Consider the following 26,749-nt stretch of genomic DNA (forward strand, 5'->3'; position numbering starts at 1 on the left):
CATGGAAACGAAGAGAAAGTCCAGGAAAAAGAGCACTGGGGGCTCTATGCATAGAGGTTTCGAACACTTTTACACGTGAACACGCAGTTTACAGAAACAATCTGTAAAAGGCTTCCGGTTCCCTCCTCCAGACTACATTTCCCAGAATGCCATAGAGAAACCCTGTGAGACCGAGAATTGCTCCCAGCAGCCTCCGGCGCAAGCGGCCCTGGGTAATTATGGCGACTCTCAGAGCGTCTTTGTCGCCGTGGAGCCTCCTGACAGGTTCTCGGGGTGGGAAACGGGTCTGTTTCCGGGCCCGAGGTCTGCTCAGGCCCGGCGCCCTGCTGCAGCCGCTTCCCGGGCCCTGCGGGGCAAAAGTGCTATGTTGTCGGTTTGGTTCCGAGGCCGGTAAGTGACCTGCTCGAGGTCTGCTGGAGTTCTCTGGGAGACCAGCCTGCTTTCTGGCTGGGAGACCCACGCGGAGCCCCACCTGCTCTTTACCCCGCCCATCCTTTCCCTTCCCCTCCCTTCCTGCAGCGCGCTCTTGCGCCCAGTCTTCTCTCTTCTGTAGCAGCTGGGTCTGTCATCTCCCGCGTTTGTTCATTCGTTTACCCTCTTAACCAGCAGTGCTCGAGCTCTGCTCTTTGCAAAGCGCCGTGCTAAGTGTAGGGGACACGGATTTTTCCCCAAAGGAACTCATGGCCCGGTGGGGAGGTGGCAGTGCATTGTGACCTGGACTCTGATAGGAACGCACATGAGACTAGAACTCAAACTAGGTTGGAAGGGCAGGGAGGGGTGTCTGGAAATTTTTTGGTTCCTGGAAAGGTCATGACCAACGCCAAGACCCGCATAACTATGCTAGGGAGGAAATAAGGAGCATTCCAAGTAGAGGAAACAGCATAAGCAAAAGTCCAGAAATGAGGCTGAACACAGGTAGTTTGGGAACCCATTTTGGAGGTAGGATTGGTGAGAAGGGTTGGTTATGACTTTGAATCTAGGTTTAAAAGGAGAAATGTGTTGCCTCCCAAGTTTGTGACTTGAGCGGTTGAGTGGAGGGTGGTCCTATTTATACCAAGACAGAAGATTAATTGTAGCAGCAGTCTTTAAGGGGGAAGGTAGAGGAGGGGAGGTAGGGGAGAAAAGGCAACTAGATGAGATAAGAGATGGGAAAAGAGGAAGAAATCGGTGTTTGTTTTGGGCACATTAAATTTGAGGTGCTTTTGAGATTCAAGTGGGAGTGTCCAGTATGCACACCTGGTCACTGCATGGTAACCGAAGCAGGGCGAGGGGGGAGGGGAGGAGTCAGACTGAGGAAAGAGTAGTGCTGAGCACCTGTTGTGTGCTGGCTACTTTAAGGGACCCTAGGTGCCGGAGATGACTACAAGAAAGGGTTCTGGTCCTGGAAAATAACATCAGCTAGTGGGGGACAGTGACATAAGCAGACTACCTTAGGTTTTTCCCCCCTAATTGTTGTTGTGAGCCATTGGTGAATTTTAAGCATGGGAGTGACCTTAATTACATTTTTAAAAATTAAATATTTTTTTTCAGTTTTACTGAAATGCATAATTGACATACAACAGCATATACATTTAAGGTATACAGCAAGATGATTTGACTTATATATATCATGAAATTATTACCATGATAAATTTAGTTTTCTCTATGTAGAGAAAAAAGAAAAAAAGTTTAGGATTTGCTCTCATAACAACTTTCATATATGCCATAGAGCAATGTTAACTGAGGTCATCATGTTGCCTGCCCATCATGACATCCCACACACTTATCCTGTAACTGAAGTTTATACCTTTGGATCACCTATATCCAGTCCTCCACCACCTCTGGTAATCAGAAATCTGTTCTCTTTAGAGTTTGGGTTTTTTGTTGTTTTTAGATTCCACATGTAAATGAGATCATACAGTATTTGTTTTTCTCTCTGACTTGTTTCACTTAGCAGAATGCCTTCAAGATCCATCCACGTTGTCTAAATGGCAAGATATCCTCCTTTTTAAATAGCTGAATAATAACACACCACATCTTCTTATTCATTCATCCATCAGTGGACACTGAGGGTGTTTTCACACCTTGGCTATTGTAAATAATGCTGCTGTGAACATGGGGGTGCAGATATCTCTTCAACATAGTGTTTTCATTTCCTTCGTATTATTCCCAGAAGTGGAATTGCTGGATCATATGATAGGTCTATTTTTAAATTTTTGAGGAAACTTTGTACTATTTTTCATAGTGGCTGTTCCCATTTACAATTCCACCAATAGTGCAGAAGGGTTCCCTGTTCTTCCACGTCCTAGCTAGCATTTGTTAATTGTTTGTCTTTTTGATGCTAGCCATTCTAACAGGTGTGAGGTGATGTCTCATTGTGGTTTTGATTTGCATATCCGTGATGATTAGTGATGTTGAGCACCTTTTTCAGATACCTGTTGGTCATTTACATATCTTCTTTGGGAAAAAATCTGTTTAGGTGTTTTGCCCACTTTTTAACTGGATTGTTTGTATTTTGCTATTTATTTGTATGAGTTCTTTATATATTTTGAACATTAACCCCTTACCAAATATATAGTGTACTAATATTTTTTCTCATATCTAGGTTGTCTTTTGTTGATTGATTCTTTCATTCTGCAGAAGCTATTTAGTTTGATTTTGTACTATTTGTTTTTTATTTTGTTGTGTGCTTTAGGTGTCATATTAAAAAAAAATCATTGCCAAGGCCAATGTCAAGGAGCTTTTCCTCTACATTGTCTTCTAGTTTTGTGGTTTCTGGTCTTTCATTGAAGTCTTTAATCCATTTTGAGTTAATTTTTGTGAATGATATAAGATGGGGTCTAGTTTGACTCTTTTATATATGAATATCCATTTATTCCAGCATAAGTTATTGAATAAACTATGTTTTCCATTGCATATTCTTAGCTCCCTTGTCAAATAGTCAAGTATTAGTTGACTGTATATATTTGGGTTTATTTCTGGGCTCAGAGTTGTATTCCATTGATCTATATGTCTGTTTGTATGCTAGTGACAAACTGGTTTGATTACTGTTGCCTCATAGTATAGCTGGAAATTAGGAAGTGTGATGCCTCCCGCTTTGTTCTTTTCTGGATTGCTTTGGCTATTCAGGGTCTTTTGTGGTTCCATATAAATTTGAGGATTGTTTTATCTATTTCTATACAAAATGCAGTTGGAATCTTGATAGGAATTGCATTGAATCTATAGATGGCTTTGGGTGGTATGGACATTTTAACAATATTAGTTCTTCCTATTCGTGAACATAGGATGCTTTTTCATTTATTTGTGTCTTCTTTGATTTCTTTCCTCCGTGATTGTAGTTTTCAGCATAGTGATCTTTCACTGCTTTACTATTTCATTGTTTTTGATGCTGTGATAAATGGTATTTTTGTTTTCTTTTTCATAAAATGTGTTTATATTTGTTAGTATATATAAATTTGTTAGTATATAGAAACACTACTCATTTTTAATGTTAATTTTTGTATTCTGTAACTTTACTGAATTTGTTCACTTGATGTAACATTTTGGCATATTTTCTATACATACAGGATTTTTAATATAAAATCATCTCATCTGCAAATAGAAACAATTTTACTTCTGATTTTCTGTGCTGGTGCCTTCCTTTTCTTTCTTTTCTTGCCTAATTGTTCTGGCTAGGACTTCCAGTACTGTCAAGTAGTGATGAGAGGGTACCCCTTTCTTGTTTCTGATCTCAGAGGAAAGGCTTTCACCCTTCCACCACTGAGTATGTTAGCTGTGGGCTTGTTGTATATGGCTTTTATTATATTGAGATATGTTCCTTCTGTACTTTAATTTGTTAAGAGTTTTTATCACGAATGGATGTTGAATTTTGTCAAATGCTTTTTCTGCATCTATTGAAGAAATAAGATATTTTTTATTTTATTCTATTAATGTGATGTACTACATTCATTGAGTATGTTGAACCGTCCTTGCATCCCAAGGATAAACCCCACTTGATCATGGTGAATGATCTTTTAATGTGCTACTCATTTCAGTTTGCTAGTATTTTATTGAGAATTTTTGTGTTCATATTCATCAGCGATATTGCCTATAGTTTTCTGTTAGTGTCCTTTTCTCTCTTTGGCATCAGGTTAATGCCAGACTTGTAATACGAATTTGGAAATGTTCCCTCCTCCCTGGTTTTGGAAGAATTTGGAAAGGATTGGTGTTAATTTTTTAAGTGTTAGTAAAATCCACCTGTGAAGTCATTTGGTCCTGGGCTTTTCTTCATTTTGGGAGATTTTTGATTACTGTTTCAGTCTCCTTACTAGTAATTGTTCTGATTTTCTGATTTAGTCTTCTTAAAAAAATTTTTTTTTCAATTATAGTTTACATTCTATATTATTTTGTATTGGTTTCAGGTGTACGGCATAGTACAGCTTGGTAGTTGAGTACAGCATAGGAAATGTAGTTAATAATATTGTAATAATTATGTATGGTGCTAGATGGTTAGTGGAAGTATCAGGGAACACTTTGTAAAGCATATGATTGTCTTCCTGATTTAGTCTTGGTTGGTCGTATGTTTCTAAGAATTTACCAGTTCTTTCAGGTTGCCCAGTGTGTTAACATGTTGTGGTTCGTAGTGGCCTCGTGGTCCTGTCTTTGTATTTCTGGGGTATCAGTTGTGAAATTTCCTTTTTCATTTATAATTTTGTTGATTTGGGTTCTTCTTTTCCTCAATTCACCTAACTAAAGGTTTGTCAGTTTTGTTTATCCTACCAAAGAATGAACTCTTTTTTCTGTTAATCTTTCCTCTTGTTTGGATTACATTTTTAAGAGATTGCTCTGGTGGTTCTGTGGAGAGTGGTTTATAGTGGAGTAGGAATGGAGGCAGGGAGACTGGTATGGAGGCTAAGGCAAGAGATGAGGGTGACTTTGACTAGGGTAGTAGCAGTAGGAAATGGAAGATTAAAGAAAATTGATGAGTTATGACAGGCAGTATTTTCTGTGTCTCCTTTTTTTCAAATGGAGATAATCATAGTGTTTAGGGGGTAGTTATGAGGGTTAAATGTGCTGTGAGAAGTACTTAGCTCAGTCAGTCCTGGCCCATAGTAAATATCTAACAAATGTCAGCTGTTCGTATTGTTCCTACTGCTGCTATTGGCTAGGTGTGGAGGGTAAAGAAGGCAGGAATGTGGAGGGTAAAGGAAGGTGTCTGCCTCACATGCCTGTTGGATGGTAGTAAGATAGGGAAGAGTAGGAAGAATAGGTTTGAGACAGGAGAAAGTTGATGGGGTTTATTGCTTTATTGAAGTGTGTGTGAAATGTCCATTGGGTATTTGGATGGAGGATGGTCTTGGCTAGAGATTCAGATCTGAGAGTCTCCAACATACAGAAATAACAAGTTACAGAAGGCTAGGAAGTCATCTGTTGAGAATGTGAGAAGGGAGAAAAGAAGGAGGTAGTTCAGAATCATCAGGGACACCAGCAGTTACAGGACTAGCAGAGGACGAGGTGGCCGGGAAGGAATGGCCTTTTTTCCCTGATGGAAGTGGAAATGGAGGCCAGGTGAATGGCTAGGCACACTGCATGGGGCAGACTTGAGATCTGAGTCTCCTCTCCTGTCCAAGGCTCCTTCTTCCAAGACACCACATGGCCTCTTCAGTACCATGTCCAGTAATCCAGACCACTCTTTTCTCCCTGCAGCTTCTCAGCCTAGAATTCTTTCCCCCTTTTTTGTCTTGTTTAGGCCCCTGGGAAGCCGTCTTTGACCCCATCGTGCCCTACATGCTCCCAGGCCGTGTGTGATTCCTTCCTCAGCAGTCACACACCTCCCTGGTCTGTGGCACTAAGGCTGAGGAGCACTGTAGTGGATTGGGATTGATCTAGGCTATAGAATCAGATAAACCGTGGTTTAAATCCTAACTTGATCACTCAGTAGCTGGGTCTTTAAGCAGGCTCCAGCATCCTCATTTATAAAACTGGGACATCAGTATTTATTGTGGGTGGTTGTTAGCATTCCTGAAACTGTGTGTAAGGCCTGGCATACAGGAAACAACTCTGTAAATGAAAGCAACTATTATTATTATTATCATTATTATTATTACGTTAATTACTTTTTTCCTGTTACTTCCTCCACTAGACTTTACCTTTTTGGCAGAAACTGTGATCTCCTCATTGTAAATATTCAATAAATTGTAAAGGAAGGAATAAATCAATAACTGCATCTCATAGGTATTACCAATATGTGTATTGAGGTAGACATTGTAGACACTAAATCATTTTTAACTTTTACATTTAGAGGACTTGTTGGCTTGACATTTTTTCCATTTCTTATTTGCTAAAATTATTTTAACAGAATCTGGTAGCTCAGAGATCAAGAAACCTACATTTATGGATGAAGAAGTCCAAAACATACTTATCAAGATGACAGGCTTGGATTTGCAGAAGATTTTTAAGCCAGCTGTACAAGAACTGAAGCCCCCAACCTACAAGCTAATGACTCAGGCACAGTTGGAAGAGGTACATGAATGCAGGAATATTGGTAAAGAATACCTCTCTTTAAAAGGTTAAAAAAGATTTCCAGAGGCCCCTTCACATGTTGATAGTTGTTTTTCCATGGACACTAATGAGGGGGAGTCCCAGGCACAGAACTGAGAAAGGAAATATGAGTGGGCAGGCAGAGGGTCAGGGAGCAGGCCAGAATTAGGCAGACTGGGCATGTGGGTCGGCAGGTTTGGGTGTCCAAGCAGAGCATCCTCTGCTCTAAAACCAGTCTGAGCATCCTTCCTTTGCCCTGCCTGCTCCAGCTCCCTTCCTGGAGGAACAGTTGTCCTGAGCTGCTGTGAGGCTGAAACTTTGGTGAGATTATGCGATCCTTCTGAACAGCATGCTGCTCCAGGCAGCAGGCTCCTTCTGGAGTCATAGGTATTGAATGCTTTGTTGGAAAGGCTTCAATTTATAAATATGTGAAACATTATTGCTCTTCTTCTAATTCAAAAGTAATTTATAATCATAGCAAAAATTCAAATATCTGATAGTGTTGTATATCACATGAAGAGCCCAAGCCCCCCTCACCCTCAGAGGTAACCATGGTTAACGGCGTGATGTGGAGCAGTGCAGTCAGTGGTTAGGAACGTGGGCTTTGGAGTTGAGTTGCCTGAGTTCACATCCATGCACTGCAACATCCTAGCAGTTTACTTAGCATTCATATGCCTATTTTTTCACCTGTAAGGTAGTTGTGGGCCTCATACATTCAGAGTATTTGAACAATACCTGATACACAGCAAGCACCCAAAAAATGAAATCCTTTATTCTATTTCAAGCAGCTTTTGTGTCCTGGCTCTGCCTCAGAACATCCCTTTGCTGTTTTGAGAGTGGTCGAGCCTGTAGCTGGTGCTCTCAGCCAGACCACAGAGGCAAAGACCCGGGCCCAGGAGCCCACTCACTGGTTTACTCACTGACTCTTGGCTGTGGCTTCTTCTCTTTGTAGTCCTTAGCAGTTTTGATTTCTGTCTGTTTCTGTCAGATGATCCGTTGGTCTGTAACTGTGGTGTTCCTTAATATTTTATTTCATTAGGCTACAAGACAGGCAGTTGAGGCAGCTAAAGCACGGTTAAAAATGCCACCGGTTTTGGAAGAACGTACACCAATAAATGACGTGTTAGCTGAAGATAAGATTTTGGAAGGAACAGAAACAGCCAAATATGTGTTTACTGACATATCATATAGCATACCACATCGGGTGAGTATATGTCTAATCACGAATTGATCTTTATTAGAAATACTATGTGGAGATGGGACAGAGGGACAAGGGTCAACTTCACGTGACCCAGCTGTCTCTGAATCTTCCGCACCAGAATTTCTGTGTCTGGTTGAGAACATTGTGGAAGATTAAGAACATTAAGGAAGAAGAGAAATGCGGACCAGCCCCACACGATGTTACCATTTCCCTATAGATTAGGAACACAGTATGTCCCAGGGTAACTGCAAAGGAGGAGCTGGGAGTGCTGGGGCCGAACAGGGGTGTGCAGACAGAAACCCACTGCCACACCACAAGTAGGCAAAACTCTGCAAGGCAGTGGAAGAAGGGAGATTCTTTCTGCCCAGGTTAGACTCACTTCCTTAGCTGATGCTTTTTGGAAAGACAGTGTTTCTTTCCTGTAAGTACTTGATGATACGAAAAACCCAGACTCCCGAAGGATTTTCATTTTCAGAGTTTGCAACGAGAAGGGCATGTTTCCCCAGGTGATTTTCAGACAGCACCACTTCTGCTATAGTTTCACTATCTCCTCTTCCCTCGATTGCCAATTCCAAAAGAACACTCTGACACTTACAAAATATGTCAGTTTTGTGTTTGAGCCTTTTCGAGTAAAGAATAAAACATGTAATTTATAATACAGTTCAGCCCACAAAATGCAGTAGAATAATGCATAGTGCCAGGGCTGGGAAAAGGGCCGCCCCACATCAGTCTTCATTATACACGACTGGTGAGGAGACATGGTCTGAGCAGTGCGCGTGTCTGTACACGAACCACCCACATGTCTGACATGTGCACATCACAGCGTTTCATTGTAATTGAGATTTCTCCTTTGGGTGCTTTAACACATGTTTGCAATGCTGTGAAGGCTGATCTGCTCTATAACCTGAAAGGGAGAAGGGAACTTGGAATTCAAATTACCAAACTAATTTTGAGGAACAATTATGTTATTTTGACATCTGCTATTTTTATTTCTATTTGCAGTACTTGATGAAAGTTATATTAACCTCAAAATACATTCAGAGACTCTTTTCCTCAGAAAAATTGAGTCAGTACCATCAGGTTAATTTAGTTAAATATGTATCAATTATCTGCTGTGTGCAAAAGCTCTGTGTAAATTACTCTGCATGTTGCAAAGAATTATAATCCACAGTCCCTGCCCTTTCCTGGTTCTGTAACAACATTAACAGTATTTGAGAGGTGTTAAGAATCTTGCACATGGTAAATTCTCAGCTGAGTGGTGCAGAGAGGAAGTGGTCCACCTGCCTCAGATCTGGCAGTTGGAAGAGTGGAGAGACCAGAGGCAGGTGGACTGGTCAGCCTGACACATTTATGTCTCATGTCAGTATGAGGAGTCACAGAGGTGTGGATTAATATTCCACGTTTTGGGGTTTGTTCCTTTTATCCCCAGAACTTTAAATGTACATCGTAAAATAGTAAACTCTGTTTAGGTGAGACTTCGGCATGGGGAAACGAAACAGTTTGAAAAGGTTTTATAGCACTTCTTTCCGCTGAAAAGCATTTAGATGAACCTCAAATCAGCTTCTTTAGTTGAACCATTTTGTGTATTGAACCCATTTTAGGATCATAGTTGGCACTTAGTACTTTCATTTTAGATTTCCCGTTGTCAGAGGTTGAGCTGTGATTAGTGAAGAAAGTATTGAATCTTAGCCAAGTTGTTGAGGTTTAAAATTATCATTGAAGTCATGATTGCATTTTATGTTTTCCAGTTGTACTTTATATTGGTGATTGCAAATTATGCTTGTAATGATGTTTAGTGGGGCACAAAAACTAAAAATAAGTCCTCATAAACTCATCCTTGATTATGTTTCCTATTTCAGGAGCGCTTTATTGTTGTCAGAGAACCAAGTGGCACACTACGCAAAGCCTCTTGGGAAGAACGGGACCGGATGATACAAGTTTATTTCCCAAAAGAAGGTCGGAGAACTTTAACACCAGTAATCTTCAAGGAAGAAAATCTTCAGGTAAGGGGACTTGGTTTCACAGCGGCAGTGGTCATGGCTTCTTTGTTGAAACAGTTGGCTCTGGTGCTGCTGAGCATTTTGCTTTGGAAAACACAGATAAACATTTCTAACGATAGCTCGACCAGAGTTACTGTAGCTGGGGTTTGAATTCAGGTATAACAGTTACCAAGCCTGTGTTATTTCTGCATACCGCTCAGTGGGCACAGTTGTGGCCTGTGTGTGGGTAGGCAGGCCTGTCATGGCGTCAGGCCAGGAGTGGAACTCTCCTGTTCTCCATCTGATTCCAACTCTGCTGTGTGGTTTCAGACCATGTACAGCCTGGACCGGCATGTTGACGTCCTCAACCTCTGTGTTGCCCAGTTTGAGCCAGATTCTGCTGAATATATCAAAGTGAGTACATTTTCTAGTTTCTGAATTAGGGGTTAAATATGGGTGTAAGATTTTTACTCTAGCACAGTGAGTTAAGTTATAAGCTTTGATGCAGGGGCAAGAGAAGGGAGATACCTGAACATCTGTCAAGGATCTGATGTTTACCAGATAGATATTTTATCCTTCCAACAATCCTTGAGTTAAGGGTGAGAGAATTTAAGCTTGAAGAGTTAAGTAGCTTGCTGAGAGTTGCACAGATAGTGAGTGGTAGAGTTAGGGCCCAAACTTGATGGCAAAGCCAGTTCTTTTTTTTCAATTTTTCATACAGGAACAAAGTTACTTACTAAAATTTACCAAAATGCAGAGTGCGTGCCATACAATTCAGTTTAATAAGTAATCATGGAGTAGCTTCTGTGTGTAAGGTAGTGTTGTGGATGTTACAGGTGATGATATGAACCAGGGTGGGGGGTGTACTGTGTCAAAGCTTGCAGCCCAGAAATCATTGTGGGGGGTGGTGCTACCAAAGTATACAGAAAATTTACCACCTGAGGTCTGAGATACTAGGTGCTAAAAGGAGGTTACCATGTGCTCTCAGGAATGGCTTCACAGGGATCTTAAAGAGGTTCTACAAGGGCAGGGAACATTGTGGTGGGCAGAGTTGGGTGAGGAGAGGTGTTTCAGGTGAAGGGGACAGTATGAACAGGCTGGAAACGACGATGTATGCTTGAGAAGTGGCCAGTCACCTGGTGTGCTTGTGCATGCAGTGTCTGTGCAGGGGTGGTTCCGGATTAAACTAGAGGGGTAGATGGGGCCTATCTCAGGTGACCCCAGATGCTAGGCTGAGGCATCTTGACTTCCACCAGCAGGTCTTTGAAAGCCTTTGAACATAGGACTGCCTTCATCTAAGTATTCATTTCGGAAGATCAGTCTGGAAGGAGAACTGAAGGAATGTTAGTTAATACGATGGGAGTAGCTGATGGATAGGGTAGCTGATGAGATGGGGTAAGAGGGAAGGAGTGAAAGGATATTCTTGATTTCCCCCCCTAGTTACCAGGAAATAATAATGGCCCATTATATCCAGTGGTCTACACGTATAATTGGGGCTTCATAAATAGTGCCTGGCTGCTGAAAAGTAATCGATCTGGCTGTGAATGTTTGGTAAACTTGTTCCAGGCTGCCGTTTGCATCTACAGTGGAGGGCTGGTCTAAATCTTACCTACTAGTTAATGGCACTGGAGGCACAGGTATAAGTAGACCTGGTTTTGCTGGTACTTTCTTGGGCAGTACTCATGCTAGTAAATGTATATCCAGTAATGCTGCCACTCACTTTATTTTCATGTTTCTGAAAAAAATTGCATCTTATGTGGACAGATTCATCATCAGACCTACGAAGATATAGATAAACATGGAAAGTATGACCTTTTACGTTCAACAAGACATTTTGGTGGAATGGCTTGGTATTTTGTAAATAAGAAAAGGATTGATGGTTTACTGATTGACCAGATTCAGAGAGATTTGTAAGTATGATCTTAATTAGTAAGTAAAAGAAATTCTTATTACTATTATAAATCTGTATTTAAGCTATGTGTTTGTTGTTTTTCCAGTGATAACAGTGTACTGTCCATTGATAAGTAGCTTGCACTCACCACGGTTTGTTTATGGGCTTATTCTTCCCGTGTAACCCGGTTTTCTGTGTTTGTTTTCATTATGTAAACACAGCTAGAATTCTTTGAAAGAGTAAGTGGCTTCAGATCTGTTGTATATCTGGTTATTGACTTATCCCTGCTCATGGGCATCAGTGAACTTTCTAGACACTCAAAGGGCATTAAGTAAGAAGTGTAAATAAGTTGACATAGCTTGGGGGTGGGAGGGTGTGCTTGTTTTCTGGCAGGACTGCTTCTGGGGCTTTTCAATAAAAGTCATTTAACTTACAAAATACTCTTTTGATATTCCTTGGCTTTTGCAAGATTTGTAAGGCATTTTTAAAAAGGTTACATTTTTCAAAGTTGCACGAAACAAAGAATGTCTGTTATGTTTTAGCATGCATAGTAGTGTGTCACAGGGTTCTAGCTGAAGTAATGGTGTACCTTATAACTTGTGATAACATGAAAATTGTTTTTGAGTGTCTATTGATTGGGTTAGAAAGACCAAAGTGACAAGGAAAAGAAACCAACTAAGAAAGCCAGCTTTCCACAAAAAGCCCTTGCTGGACTCAAAATTCTGAATTACAAGAAGGATGTTTAATGAATTGCCACCTTCACACTAAGGTGTTTTGACTCACAGTGTCTGCATGTAATTTGAACCATTCATACAAAGGTAAGGCATTTGTAATGAAATAAAAGGTGTCATAGGCATTTCTAACAAATACAGCCCATATTTGGAAACTATTACTTCTCACAGAAACAGCATTCTTAACAGTAGGTGATTTCCAGCCAGCCCGCTGGTGCAGCATGTGTAGTGTAATCCAAAGTAGAGGGCAAGAATACGAGGTCTGTCCAGACAGTAACCAGCCATGAACTATGATAAAAAGGCATATATTGAAGAAGATACAAAATACAAGAAATACTGTTCTTAGGACAATGACACCTCAGTAGGCACCTTGGTACCTCACACAGTTCTCCCAGTTGCCATCAGCTGCCCCATCGTATTTTCCTGAATGTAATTGACAGTTTGAAATCTCTTCCTTTTCAAAGGTGGTTTTAGTTTTGGGAAAAGTTGCAGGGTGCCACATCTGGACCTAGTGGGCCTGAATCACCTGGGTGATTTGATGTTCTGCCAAAAATCTCTGCACGAGACATGATGCATGTGCAGGCACATTGTTGTGATGAAGCTGCCAGTCACCAGTTGCTCACAGCTGCGGCCTTCTGAGTCATCTGAATAGTTTCTGTGGAAGAATGTTCAAGCTTAATGCAAAATTTGCTGCAGATTTGCTGCTCTTCTGGCTCAGTCCGTTTGAATGTGTTGGCCACAAAATACACATGCTCAGTGAACAGTATCTACTGCCCCCACTGACTAGTACAATGAAGTTGTCATTCTTCACACATGTGTACTCCAGTCCACTCTCCAGGTTACATTGATGTCCGTTCTTGTTATATTAACAATGGCTGGACTTTTTCTGGACAGCCCTCGTATACGTACCCTCATCCCAAATAAATGGGGCTGGCTGACCGTCATGAGGATACTCAAAATTAAATTGCCTTTAGGTGCATTATTACTGACATCACCTATGAATGAATTTTCTTAAAGTTTTTCAAATGTAATCATTCTGAATTTTACTATAAGAACAATATAACTTTTTTATAAGAAATTAGAGCAACACAGAAACATATGAATTTGAAAATTAAATTTTTTAAAAGATTTTATTTTTAGAGAGGGAAAAGGAGGGAGAGAGGAAAGCATCAATGCCTGGTTGCCCCTCATGTGCCCCCTACTGGGGACCTGACTGGGAATCAAACCAGTGACTGTTTCACAGGTCAGCACTCAATCCACTGAGCCATACCAGCCAGGGCTGAAAATTAAATTCTTTACTGAAGTATACTAATATGTGACAGTACTCATTATGACATGTAAGCTTTACATCTGAAGCAGTTTATTTGCGTGTGGGGAAGGAATTTTGTGTTCTGAGTTAACCTTTCCTACTCTGCACACGTAAAACTGTTCCTGTGGCAATTGTGAACTGGAGAGCTTGCTACAAATCCCAGGCTAGCCAGTAGAGGGCGCATGTCCTCACTGAATGGAGACCAGGCCAGAACACAGATTCAGCAAACATTTCAGACTCAAGTCTCACTGTTGGTTTTGAATTGAGACTCTTTCTGAACGTGTAAATTTTTCAAAATTTCAAATATGGCTGGGTATGAAGCTAAATCATTGAGACACAGGCATCATACTTTATCATGAATGTAATGAAGCCACAAACATGATTCTAATATACAAAAACCCAGTTACGCTCTTTATGGGGCCACCTGCTGAAGCTCTAAAGGGATTTATTTTTATATTTTATTTGAGATGTTTTGTTGCCAGGTTTATTGGACTTTGTTACATTATAACTAGCATAGTAGATTTATAATTAACATTTTTGAACTTTTTCGCCTGGAAAGGTTTACTGCATGAGCACATCTGGTTTCTTAGTTCCCCCAAGGGAGGGCCTTTAGGGTAGATGGGCCTTGGGATAAGCCCCAGGGTATTTAAAGCTTGAGGAATTCTTTACCTATTCCCAGGTCACCCCACCCTAACCCCCAGCTCAAGTGATAGGAAAGGAGGGAAGGTCAAAGCGAGATAGCTGGGGGAGCACAGAATTAGGGTGTCCTCACTGCCCCCTGAACCAGAAGCCAGTACACAACAGAACCTCAAAAGAACAAGCATACTAGAAGGGTTATTTCTAAATACCCATTCAGCTTTGAGGTAGTGAATAGTAGAAAGGTACTGACTGTGAGAGAAGATAGTGATTTTTTGCTGAAAGACAGGAAGGATTTTATTGTGTATTTAAGGGTTCTTTTATTTTTAAAATTATTTTATTGATTATGCTATTCCAGTTGTCCCAATGTTTCCCTTTGCCCCCCTCCACCCAGCTCCCCCACTCCCTCAGGCAGTCCCCACACCATTGTTTGTGTCCCTGTGTCATGCATGTAAGCTCTTTGGCTGCTCCATTTCCTGGACTGTACTTTACTTCCCCACAGCTACTCTGTAACTACCTGGTTGTACTTCTTAATCCCCTCACCTCTTCACCCATTGTTTATAGCTCTCTGAAAATGTAAGTACAATCCTGAATTGTGTCTTTGTTCTGGCTTCATCATAGACGGTTGTGTGACACTGAAGTTAGACTGCTCAAGTGGAACATGGCTTTCCTCCATCTGGTGTGCATCATTTCTGATTTGCCTCACTAGATGTTTTTTCTTTCTAACTAATGGGTTCTTTTAAATATACAGGTAGCCTGGGTGTTTCTCCTTGGATTCCTACTAGGCCTCTTGTAAGAGGCCTTTATCCACTAGCTCAGAGTCTCAGTGAAAATTCTGTAGTAGGAGACGACACTGCTAACATGTAAAGGCAGTGCCTTCGTGTTCCTGTGACCACCAGCCTCTGGCCCACGTGGGATGAAGGTGTATTCCTGCCCTGAGTTGGAGGACATTACCTGCTCATGAAGTGGGCTGGCCTAGGAATCATCTGCCATTAAGAATGTTTCCATGAGAAATGCTGCTTCCAAAAGTAATTTAGCCATTTTTAGAATATATTCACTTCATGAATTGGGCACTGCCTGTTGAGACTCCTGCCCTACCTAATGCAGAGTTGGTATGAAGCCTAAATATACCTGAAAACGCTTTTAAAAATATAAAACTGAAGGATTAAAAAAATTTTTTCTCTGGCCCAAGGAAGCTTGAAATGTAATTTAGCTTTGAGTTGGCACACCGTTTTGTAGGACTTAGCAAATGGAGAAAACAAACAATAAACCCTTTCATTCTAGAGCTGATGATGCCACCAGCTTGGTGCAGCTGTATCACATCCTCCATCCACATGGCCAGTCCGCTCAAGAGGCCAAGGAGCAGGCTGCTGAGGGATTACATTTAATTAAGGTAAAATGACTTTTTCTACATTGGCTCTTGTGTGATAATTAATTTAGGAAGAATTCTGAAGTAGGTTATGTTTAATGGGAACTCAATAGATTTGTGGTCTTGATACAGTGGTTAGAGCTCCAAATATCTTCAGCCTGGACACTAGAAGAAACAGTGGGTGGCAGGGGAGAAGCTGCAGGTGTGTGTCTGAGAAGTTCAGCTCGTGGGGAAGCTGCCCCCGTGTTCTCTGGAGTACCGTCATCTGACAGTCAGTGGCAGAGTGTGGTGGAGGACACAGTGGCACAGATTCCAGTGCAGCTTCCGGTCCTTCAGTGTGGTCACATTCTTGTTCAGCGGGGCTTATATATTACCAAGCCTTAGGTGAATTATTGTTTTGAGCTGTAGACCCCTCAAACCATGAGTTTATACATACTCCTCTATAAATGTTGGTATTTTTTTTCAGGAAGGGACGAGGAGATCATTATATAACTTCCATCTCTTCTAATATTCAGAATAGACATGGTTTTGTGTATCTGGCTTCTATCCCAGTATTAGCTTGTGCATTTGCAAAGCAGTTACAAAGTTTATTAGGAATGAAATGACCAGTGACAAACACTCTAGGACAGGGGCGTCAAACTCATTTTCATGGGGGCCCACATCAGCCTTGCAGTTGCCTTCTAAGTTGTGGAATGTGATTTTAGGACTGTATAAATGTAACTACTCCTTAACTAGGGGCAAGGAGCTCAGCGGTGCTGCCGGGTAGAGACAAGGTGGAGGGCTGGATTTGGCCCATGGGCCTTGTGTTTGCCACCTGTGCTCTAGGAGCAGGAGGAGAGAAACTACAACAGTAACACCGATTTTGTGATAAGCCGGAAAAAGCAGAATGCTTTTGGAAAATAACATTTAGAATGAAAAAAGTTTGCTGATTCTGATCTTCCAGATTTCTCTTAAACATAATAGCTCTCATTTTGATTTGGCAAGAGGTGTTAGATGATTACATTTTTTTCTTTTTTTCCTGAAAGATGGCAGCCATATTAGGATACTTCTGGTGTTTAGTAAGAATTGGTATTTATGTTTGAGTTGTGTGGGATACTGTTTTTCTGTCCCTGTTGTATGCTTTTTGCTTTATAATCAGAAAAAAACTGTGAAACTTGGAAAGCCCTTAATCTGGTACCTGCTACTACAGAAATGGTGATGATGTCTAAAAACTAAAAATGTTATAAATGGTGTATGTTCAATTGCTTTAAAACATTTTTTTTAATTTGAACAGGTTTTTGCAAAAACAGAAGCACAGAAGGGAGCATATATAGAATTAACACTGCAAGCTTATCAAGAAGCATCCATTAGCCATTCTGCAGCTTCCTGAAAATATTTTTCAAATAAATTTCATTTTGCTAAATACTAACTAGCTTTCTGTTGATGTTGATTGATCTAAGTGTTTAAATTGTCAAAAGTAAAAGGTACTGATTTGGAGTTTCCTATAAATTTCTTTTGTGTTTTAAATTCCAAATAGTGCCTCTAGCAGAAACACAAAGAAAACTTATGCCACTCACTTTCCCGGGCTACAAGGGGATAACTGAGAAGTATGTGTTTGAATGCCTGAATACTAATCTCTCTAATCACAGCAGGTAAGTGTATCATTAGGAAAAAAGTACCATGCCTTTCTGTGTTAGAGCCCAGCTCAAGGAGGTCAGAGGAGCTGGGGTTTCAAACCCAGATTCCAATCAGGGCAAGACAGAAGACACCCAAGGCACACAAGACTGAGGGAAATAATGCAATGAGGTTAAGAAAACAGGTTAAGAGAATTATACTATAAGAATTACAGTACAGTTAAGGAAAAAATGTGGTTGATGATTTAGTGACGCAAAGAAAAAAGAATGTGGGATCTGTACAGTGAGGTGTAGTTTTGGCCCACCACTGTAAAACTAGATGTTTATTTTCATTATTTAGAAAGGAAACTTTGAAGTGTCTTTAATCAAAAGATTTTATGATATATGGTCTAATGACAGTTTAAAAAAAACGCCCATGGCTATTTTAGTTAACAAGGGAATAACACACTGACTTACATAACTCCTAAAACAAGGAGGGAGTTTATCAAAATCTGAGGGGTTTCTTTTCGGAGGCCCAGCACCGTGGTCAGGGTGACGATTAATATTTGTCCATAATAATGACCCTTTCAGTTGGGTAATGGAGAACATTATTCAGTCATCCAAAATCTCTTCATCCAGGTTGATATCTGTTGTGTCAATATCGTCTAATTCCAAATTATCCATATCTACTTCCAGTTCAAGTAAACTCTACAAAGAAGAGGAAGGAGAGGGTGAGTTATGGTACTATGTTAAAAGTTCTGATTCATGATCCAAGGAGAACTGAAACGATACAGGCACACCATGGAGCTATTGCGGGCTCAGTTCCAGGCCACCACAATAAAGATTTGTTTTTCAAAACTCACATCAATTTTGTTTCCCAGTGCATATAAAAGTCATGTTTACACTCTACTGTAGTCTGTTAAGTGCACAGCATTATATATAAAAATTCACATACCTTAATTTAAAAAGTCTTTACTACTAAGAAGTGCTAACCAGCATTTGAGCCTTGAGCAAGCTGCAATCTTTTTGCTGGGGTGGGGGGCTTACCTTCAGTTTGTAAAAAACAGTAACTGAAGTGCAATAAAATGAGGTATGCCTATAGTCAATCAAAAAGGGTCTCTTCCCCTTTCCAAACCCCTGGTCTGAAACTGATCACATCATTTAAAATGCAGAGGCCTGCACACCTTGTAGACATTCAAGAGGAGGGAAGTTGGGGGATGATGGCCATACCTCTTCTTCTTTGTTGGCTGAGTGGGATGCTGTGATAACAAGATTAGGAGAAGCAGGTTTTCCATCAAGTTCCTGAAAGCCCAAGTGGAGACATATTTAAAGTCCCCGCCAAGGGAAGATGGATCAGGATTAGGAAGTGGAGCTAATACTTCAGCAACAAAGCTCAACAAGATTATCTCATTAGCATTCCACTGACCTGCTGAGCTGTAGATCTTGAGGGCTGAAAGCCTTTTGCCTCCTCCATAACATTTCTTTCTTCATTAGGCTATCAGAAAACAAAGCAGTAATGTAATGAAATATTTTGAAGTTGTAATTCATCTGTGAAGTAGGTTTAAACCCCAGATACTAGCTTTTATCCCAACAATAATATATGTAATATTGTTCAAAATCTTGAGTCATGAATGCACTTTCACGCTGTGGTCACACCGAAGGAGGCCGGCCACTCACCGTGACCAGTGGGTACTGTTTAGCTGGCCACAGGTTGGCATGTGTTTCCTTCACCCATTCTTCCGCGACAAAGGCTTCTTTTAATCCAGGGAAAAGGTTTTCATACTCTGTTGGATCAGCAAGGGATTCCGCCGCTTTCTGATTGACTTTTGAGAGACTCTCTCTCCAGAGTTTCACCACCCTAATACAGATATCATGGAACCAAAGGGAGACTAAATACATGTGCTGTTTTTATTTGAAACATTTCTTCCTAAAATTACAAGTCCATACCTTGAAACCTGACTGGGTAAGTAAGTCCGGGCCAGGAAGGCAGCTTCTGGCAGTCGTCCCGTTCTAATCAAGAGCTCCAGGCAAGCATCGAGCCTAACGATTAAAAAGGAGAGGCAGTGTTACCAAGAATAAACACAGTGCTTTAACACATGAAGAGAATGGAGATTTAGTGTTGCTAAGTCAGCATCCCCTCCCCAACTCCCACACATGCACCTTGTTTCTCTCGCTGAGCCATTAACTTGCCATCACCAGTGTGTTCCACAATCAGTGGACTCCAGGTGTTGTGAAGGGGGAGAAAGCTTTTTGACCATTTTCAAACTCTTTAACTTGTTTTAACAACTCCTAAGAACTGAAAGGGGCTTTTCAAGGCAAGTTAAGGCAGCTGGGATAAGCACCTTTTAAAGGCTTCAGGAGATACGGGAATAAAAACAGGAAGGAATACAGGGCAGTGTCTCCAACACGGGCTGTGCTGGATGACTCAGTGGTGTCCAGTAGAAAATAACCCAACTGTCTATTTTTCCTTTCTTAATTTCATTTTTTTGAGTTGGATAAGTATGTTTTAGATTTCAGAATTCTTTGGACTTCAGAAAGGTAATATAGTACATATACTATACATTACCTAATATCGGTATCAAATAAAAATGAAACATCAATATTCTACAGTAACATAAAAACTAAATGATATAAAAACACCCAGTGGCATAAAGGTAACAAGTATTTCAGAGTTCAGGTCAGGTTTTGCCATCAAAGCAGTAGTTTGCCATCAAAAATCTTCAGAATATTTTTAGATTTTTGAATTGTAAGGAAGAGTGGATCTAGTCTTAATAGGTATACAAATTTAAAAATACATTGTCTAATATGTATTAAATACATAAATATTAAATATGAATACATTCAAAATTTGTATGATAATTCATGGAATTTAAAAAGTTAGCATGTAGGACAAGGTTAATGAATACTTCTGTGTTTTATTTCATAGCATGGTCAACTACTATTGAAATGATTTGGTTTGCACTAACTGCCAGACTTAAAAATAGGTCATTTTTACGCTTTACAATTGGACTCAAATCTGAGAGTAACCGGCATCTTCATCTCCCTTTATTCTTGCCATGCCAAACATCAGAATTACCTGATTTGAGTAAAACTGTCAACCATTTAGGTACCAACTGGAGCAGCACAAATAACCTCCTGCCATCATAAAGTGTTTCAGCCAGACAGTGACAGGGATGTTGAGAAATTTCTCTCAATTGAGCCTCCCTGAAGAGTTCATTTTCATCAAACATTTAGACAATTATGCTAAGAGCATCCTTAGTTATTAACAAGGTAATGTCTTGACTGCCCCTCACTAGCTACACCATTTGGCTAGGCACCAGATCTCTGTGTAGGGTTTATTCTTCACAATCCTTTCCAAAAATTGCCCTCAAAGTCAATGCCAAAAGTGCTTTTAATTACTATGCCCACCTCTTTCACACCTTGGGTGAATACTCACTTGCCCTGTAAGAAGTAGCTCATGAATGCCACATTATTCTTGCCATCTCTCTCTGCACCCTCTGCTAGCTTGTTCACCATACTAGCATTTCCAGAAGCGGTGGCCAACAGCAACAGACCCCCATAATCCTGTGCGTGGTGCAGGCACTCCTGGGCTAGGGCAAACTGACACTTACTAATGGCAAGCTCAGCAAGTTGTTTCCACTTCTGTTCCGACTGTAAGAAAGTTTCCAAGTTAAAATATCTTTGGAAATAAACATCTGAATTTCCAACATCAACATTATTCTATTATCCTGAGCAATACTGTGCTGACAGTGGGAGGTTATACATATGCACACACATATACAGGATCCAGCAGAAGTAAGGCCTGCTTGAGTGGTTGGTAGGGTAATAAATGAGTGCAATACTTTATAGTTTTAATTCGAACATTTCACATAAAATGTCATTTGGTGTGCTTGAGTGTATATTGTTATGTTGCAGAATTACATGCTTATGATTTTGTAATAAAAGATTTTGTAATAAAAAAGGGTAAGCCCTGGCTGGTGTGGCTCAGTGGATTGAGTGCCAGCCTGTGAATCAAAGGGTTGCCAATTCGATTCCCAGCCAGGGCACATAAGTTGGGTTGCAGGCCAGGTCCCCAGTAGGGGGCCCACGAGTGCAACCACACATTGATGTTTCTTTCCTTCTCTCTCCTCCCCTTCCCCTCTGTCTAAAAATAAATAAAATCTTTTAAAAAAATAAATAAAAATTTAAATGGGGCATTATTTGTGCCAGACCCTGTATATTCAGCTGTACTTATTAACTTGGCTCTATCAATCAAAATAAAATGGAATGACAAAATGTATAATGAAGAAATGGAAGTTATTCACATATTCAAAATTAATTCAAACAAATCAGTTTTAATGATACATGAATAATCATCAACCCATTGTATTTTTATTTTGTAATTAGTCAAAAAACTATAGAAGTTTTAAGGTAATTAGATTGCCGTCATTTTAATGAGTGATTTAATACCATTTTTTAAGATTAGAAAATTATATTTCTTGTGTCCTGAAATACTTAATAATTAATATCTGTTATTTGTGGCTTTTCAGAATTCAAAATGCAGCACATTTGGGTGAGCTTAACATAGCTAAAATTTAGTTTGCACATCTGAAAATAATTTACCAGTAAATGCTAGACTTAAACCACAACTGGGATCCGTCAATATACAAAGACCCATAAAAGTGTTCCTAAACTATCAAAATGTCAGAACCCTTCCTTAAAAACAATCTTTCTCAGTAGTTTCGGATATTGGCAAATTACTGCTACATCTGCACTCTCTTTTTTAAAAGAGTTCCCAGACTAGTTTACCTACTATCTCACACATTCCTTCTCTTCCAAAACAGATCTATAACAGGGGTGTCAACCTCATTTTCACGGGGGCCACACCAGCCTCGATTGCCTTCAAAGGGCTGAATGTAATTTTAGGAATGTATAAATGTAAACTACTCCTTAACTTTAAGAAGCTGAAATTACATTTGGCCCTTTGAAGGCAACCATGAGGCTGATGTGGCCCCCAGTGAAAATGAGTTTGACACCCCTGTCCTATAAGATTTGAAAATACTCTTTAAACAAATCAGAACGCTAATACCTCCAATAGAATCCACATAATCTATGCAAACATTAACATAATGCACGTTTTAACGAGACCAAAGAAAAGCAAGCAATAACCTCACTAAAATGAGTCTAATTTACATTTCAGGAAACTTTAATAACAATGTATACTAGAAGCACATGTTGGTCTATCAGTTACTAGTACATACCTCTGCTTCCACAGCTAATAGGTATGCAGTTTCGAGTTCTCCAAGCTGAAGAGCAAGTTCAAAGCGATGCTCAGGATCTGTGGATACTGTAAGAGCTTGCTGCTTGAAGCCCTAAACAAATTTTAAAAAGTGTGTGTGTATTTATGTATACAAAAGTGTGCGTAGTCTGTATAGAAACACAGTATATACACAAGTACTCAGTGAATCATCCATTTCCCTTTCTAACTAATAGATACCCTGCTGACACAGAAACCCCATTACTTGAATCAAACAAAAGTAACATAACAAAATATGCATGAGAAGATCGAGAAAAATTAAGGAGTCATTAAATTAACTGATAAGACCCCAGCAGAGAAACTTTCAGTCACACAATGCCTACTGTTCTCTAAGCAATGGAAGGTGACCAATGATAGATACACACAAGTAAAACAATAAAATCAGAAATGTAAAAAATAAAAATGTGAATAAAAGGATTTTAGCAAGTTGACTGAACAAGAGTCATTTCAAAAAGAAGGCTGTTGGTAATTTACTCATTAAGCATGGTCTTAGTTCACCTAGTCTAGTGCCTCAAAGAAAAGGAAGTCAAATGTAAATGTTCCATTTCTCTGTCATCTGCAGGTCACTTAGCAAATATCTGTTTTCAGGCCCTAAAACGGACTTGGCGTCATTACCTATGCTGAGTGCTGGTCTCATGTTCCGTTTATTCATCAAGCAAACATTCTTTCCCATGCTCTACTCGTCTTCAGGAACAATTGTTTTAAAAAACGACTGTAATTTCTAAATTAGCTTCTCTCCCAAGACAGACAAACAGTACTAGTGAGGTCTACCCTATGGGCTGGGTCTTCAACTCTAGGGAAGTAGTGTGTTAGGCAAAAAGCTCAGATTTTATCAGTTACGGATGGTCAGGATGGAGATGCTGGACAGCTTTCTGAGTTGTTTGCAGGATCTTCAGGATGACTGTACCATCCTGTTTAAAATGTTTAATTTCCCAAACTACTACAAGCTGTCCCTTCCTCGTTGCCCATGAGTACAATGTAAACAAGGCGTTCTGTATAACCTGAACACTCCTTTTCCTCCCTAGCACTGAGGCAGACCATACAGAATCTCAGAGTAGGGGATGAAGATCTGTGGAACTAGTCAGACACAGGCAAGGATGAGCCAATGAAATCAGGTAAACAGAACACAGTGGTACCTTGGTACTCGTCATTAATTCGTTTCAGGACTCAGAACTAGTGCTGAAACCGACAAGTACCGAAGCTGGCTCCTACAAGTTCTGGCAAGTGTGATGAGTCCTGAGCAAGCGCCCAGTGCCGAAACATTTTTTTTTCTCATCAAAATGCAAGGAGTATAGGGTTTTACAAGTTCTGAGGCTGACGAGTACCGAGGTATTGACTGTACAGTTTTGTTTTCCTCCATATCCCCCATGAAAGGGCTCCAAAGGGATTCTTTTTTAAAAGCATAAACTTTCAACAACACACAAAAAGGCAGAGGAGACATTAGTAGCAAAATTCTAGAAGTTGGAAATCTGGTGGCAGGGTATAAAACTGTTAAAACAGCAGAGAAAATTAATCCGACATCAGGAGTGAAGACAGCATAGACACACCTGGTTCACACCTCAGAATCCCCAAAGGTGTCTCCTGAAGGACGCTGAACACAAACAGAACTGCCTGAAAGTCCATGTGAGAAGCAGCTAGGTAACACAGGTCCCCACTCCTCTCCCTCACACCCCTGGACACACACACAAAACACAGGCTTATTCTTTAGAGATGGTCTCAGGTCTGAGGGACGCCCTGCATGTACACTTTGAGGAAAGAGTCCTGAGTATCAAAAGGAAAACAGATTATGAAAATGGATGTTGAGACTAAATGAAATACTAAATTCTGAGACACTGAGCTGTTTTCTGCTTAGCCCCCAGAATAGTGGTGATTGGGGAGCTTCTCTGTAAACTAACCAGCCCAAGGGGTATGACTTAAAAATACTAAAATGTCAATGAGGGCTATATGTCAGCTAGAACAGTGCCTGGTACGATGTTAAGTGCTCATTAAATTCATTAGATGAATAAACGAGGAGTTATTAATCAAACTCATTAGATGAAGATCCTGACATCGAGGTTCCCCCATCAAATGGCCCAACAACATCACGAATTGTAAGTCCATACCCAACAAGCCCAGCCACAAACTCAGACCTTTTGATCTGCTTCTTAGACCTCCACTCTTTAGTGAGAGCCCAAGGGTCATCAGATACCTGACGAGAATCTCTCCCAGGAAAAATGGAGATCAAAATGAACCAATAGCAGTAGCTGTACAGAAGCCTATCACGCAGGGGGAAAACTTCAAAACAACAAAAACCTATTACCCACATCTTCAGAGAAAGAAGAAAAACTTTACTCATAAACAAGATTTTAAAAGTCCAAGAATAACTAAATGAGAAAACAAGTTCAGGATGTCCAACATTTGAATAACAATTCCAAAGAGAGACTACAGAAAACAAAGGAAGGAAAGCATCAGAGAAATGATGTTTAAACTCAAAAGGATGTGAGTTTCCAATAAAAAGAGTTTATCTGATACCCAGCAGAATGAATTATAATTAACACCTTGCAAGGCCCACCATCAGGATATCACAGAACAATAGGGGCAAGATCCAAAAAAATCTTCCAAAAAAAACCCCCAGATCAGATACTAAGAATCAGGAACAGAAATGGCTTTGGACTTCAATAATAACTAGAAGCTAGACGGCAACAGAACAAAGTCTTTAAAATTCTGAAAGAAAAGTACCTCCAACCTGGAAGTCTACATCCAGTTAAATGGTCAATTGTGTTTCAGGGTAGATCAATGGCACTTTCAGGTAGTGAAGGTCACAAAAAATTTATTTGCTTTAATAAGTCCTTTCTCAGAAAACAACTCATGGATATGCTGCAGCAGAATTAGGAAGTAAACCAGGAATGAAGATGGGAATATAGGAAACAGACCCATCTCCAGAGAGAGAGGCAAGGCCAGACCCAACAGGATGCTGAGGGGGGATTATCCATGATGAGAGCAGAAAAAACAGTTCAGACTGAAGCAGATGAAACATACTGGAAGGAGATTTTAAGGAAATCTGAAGAACCAGCAGAGTAGGTAGAATAATCATAAGCACATTTAAAAAAATAAGCAAAGTATAAAAAGAGAGACAATTACTAATTTCAGGGAAAACAAGTTGCAGGAAAGGAAAGCTACATTATACCACGAGGTTTGCACAGTGTTTACAGAGCCACAAGAGTGTAAACATCGGACACTGATCCAATCAGAAACATGACGTAACTACATTGGAAGGATAAGGAAATAGGAAAATGGCAATGGCATGCATGTGATAGAAGTGGGTGGGGAAGAAGAGTAAATCCTCATCTTCTACTGACTGGGAAGTCATAAGGAATCCCTAAAGCTGAGAAACATCAATATAAGCATGTTATTCAGAATCTGGAAATAAATACAAGGAGAGTCAGCTAACAGAATTAAAAGTGATGACCTCTTAGAGAGCAGGAATGAGGGATGGGAGGGCTGTTTTTACTTAAGCCTTGTAAAACTGTGCACATATAATTTTGATTTAAAAACACCACATTAAGAAAAAGGTGTATCACTCATGGTAAATTTTATGTTGTGTGTATTTTACCATACATAAAAATAAAATAAATATTTTATTTTTTTACCAAAAAAAACAAAATAAAACCAGGTAAAAGAGAAAGTTGCATTACAGAAATGGAAATATTAATAGAATGGAAAAGAAGTCTACAGGAGGGGAAGATTGGTAATTACCCCAACATTTACATGAGGTGCCACATACACTGAGAAAGGAGAAGGAAGAGTATAACAAATGACTTAAATTTACAGAAAAACTCCATTACTGTAAGGAAATAAGTGGCAATTAAGAAATAAAGTCTTTCCAATTCATATTAACATCCTTTTGAATTGTTGGTTTTAAGAAACACAGAAAAAAAACTATACAAAAAACCCACAAAACCTTCTTACCTGCTTTTCTAAAAAGTGTGCAACTCTGGTCCTTTGTTCTTTTGGAATAGTGGGAAGGACCTTGTCAGCCATGCTGAAGTCCCGCCGCATGACAGCCGTCTGGTATTCCAGCACTGAAACCAGGAGGGAGTAGCTAACGATGTTCAGTTCTTTATCCCCCAGATAAAGCCTGTTGTCTTTAGGAATATAGCCCAGGAGGTACATCGTTCTGTGCAAGAAACAGATACTAATTTAGAAGCCCTAATCAGTACACACACCCCACACACTCTGCCTCCTGCTCAAAATCTTCCCATTAGATT

At 40.1% G+C, this 26,749-nt stretch overlaps 2 protein-coding genes across 3 annotated transcripts in view; one reads left to right on the forward strand and one right to left on the reverse strand.

The window, feature by feature from the left end:
* The first annotated feature begins 205 nt into the window (after positions 1 to 205).
* MRPS22 (mitochondrial ribosomal protein S22) lies at positions 206 to 17,022 on the forward strand. The gene is made up of 8 exons (XM_045856925.1): positions 206 to 390; positions 6,317 to 6,480; positions 7,538 to 7,702; positions 9,559 to 9,702; positions 10,009 to 10,092; positions 11,443 to 11,588; positions 15,530 to 15,638; positions 16,888 to 17,022. The coding sequence occupies exons 1-8, from the start codon at positions 219 to 221 to the stop codon at positions 16,981 to 16,983; spliced, it is 1,080 nt and encodes a 359-aa protein (XP_045712881.1). The 5' UTR covers positions 206 to 218; the 3' UTR covers positions 16,984 to 17,022.
* A 561-nt stretch (positions 17,023 to 17,583) lies between these two features.
* The window catches only part of COPB2 (COPI coat complex subunit beta 2), a 33,038-nt gene continuing 23,872 nt past the window's right edge, over positions 17,584 to 26,749 (reverse strand). For both annotated transcript variants that reach the window (XM_045856923.1, XM_045856924.1), the window contains 8 exons: positions 26,451 to 26,658; positions 22,447 to 22,557; positions 20,643 to 20,857; positions 19,154 to 19,246; positions 18,884 to 19,064; positions 18,633 to 18,701; positions 18,437 to 18,508; positions 17,584 to 17,914 (listed from right to left, as the gene is read on the reverse strand). In XM_045856923.1, coding sequence (XP_045712879.1) covers positions 17,819 to 17,914; positions 18,437 to 18,508; positions 18,633 to 18,701; positions 18,884 to 19,064; positions 19,154 to 19,246; positions 20,643 to 20,857; positions 22,447 to 22,557; positions 26,451 to 26,658 — 1,045 coding nt within the window. In that variant the 3' untranslated portion in view covers positions 17,584 to 17,818. The remainder of the gene's footprint in view (positions 17,915 to 18,436; positions 18,509 to 18,632; positions 18,702 to 18,883; positions 19,065 to 19,153; positions 19,247 to 20,642; positions 20,858 to 22,446; positions 22,558 to 26,450; positions 26,659 to 26,749) is intronic.

The sequence above is a fragment of the Phyllostomus hastatus genome, unplaced genomic scaffold (genome assembly GCF_019186645.2).
Source record: "Phyllostomus hastatus isolate PE091 unplaced genomic scaffold, TTU_PhHast_1.1 phas_scaffold_129, whole genome shotgun sequence".
Lineage (NCBI taxonomy): Eukaryota > Metazoa > Chordata > Mammalia > Chiroptera > Phyllostomidae > Phyllostomus > Phyllostomus hastatus.

What these genes read in the sequence shown, in the direction of transcription:
- MRPS22 (XM_045856925.1), top strand. Translation starts at nt 219, where the DNA reads ATGGCGACTCTCAGAGCGTCTTTGTCGCCGTGGAGCCTCCTGACAGGT. An exon ending in TCGGTTTGGTTCCGAGGCCG is followed by an intron (nt 391 to 6,316) that starts GTAAGTGACCTG and finishes TTATTTTAACAG; the next exon opens with AATCTGGTAGCTCAGAGATC. An exon ending in TCAAGGAAGAAAATCTTCAG is followed by an intron (nt 9,703 to 10,008) that starts GTAAGGGGACTT and finishes GTGTGGTTTCAG; the next exon opens with ACCATGTACAGCCTGGACCG.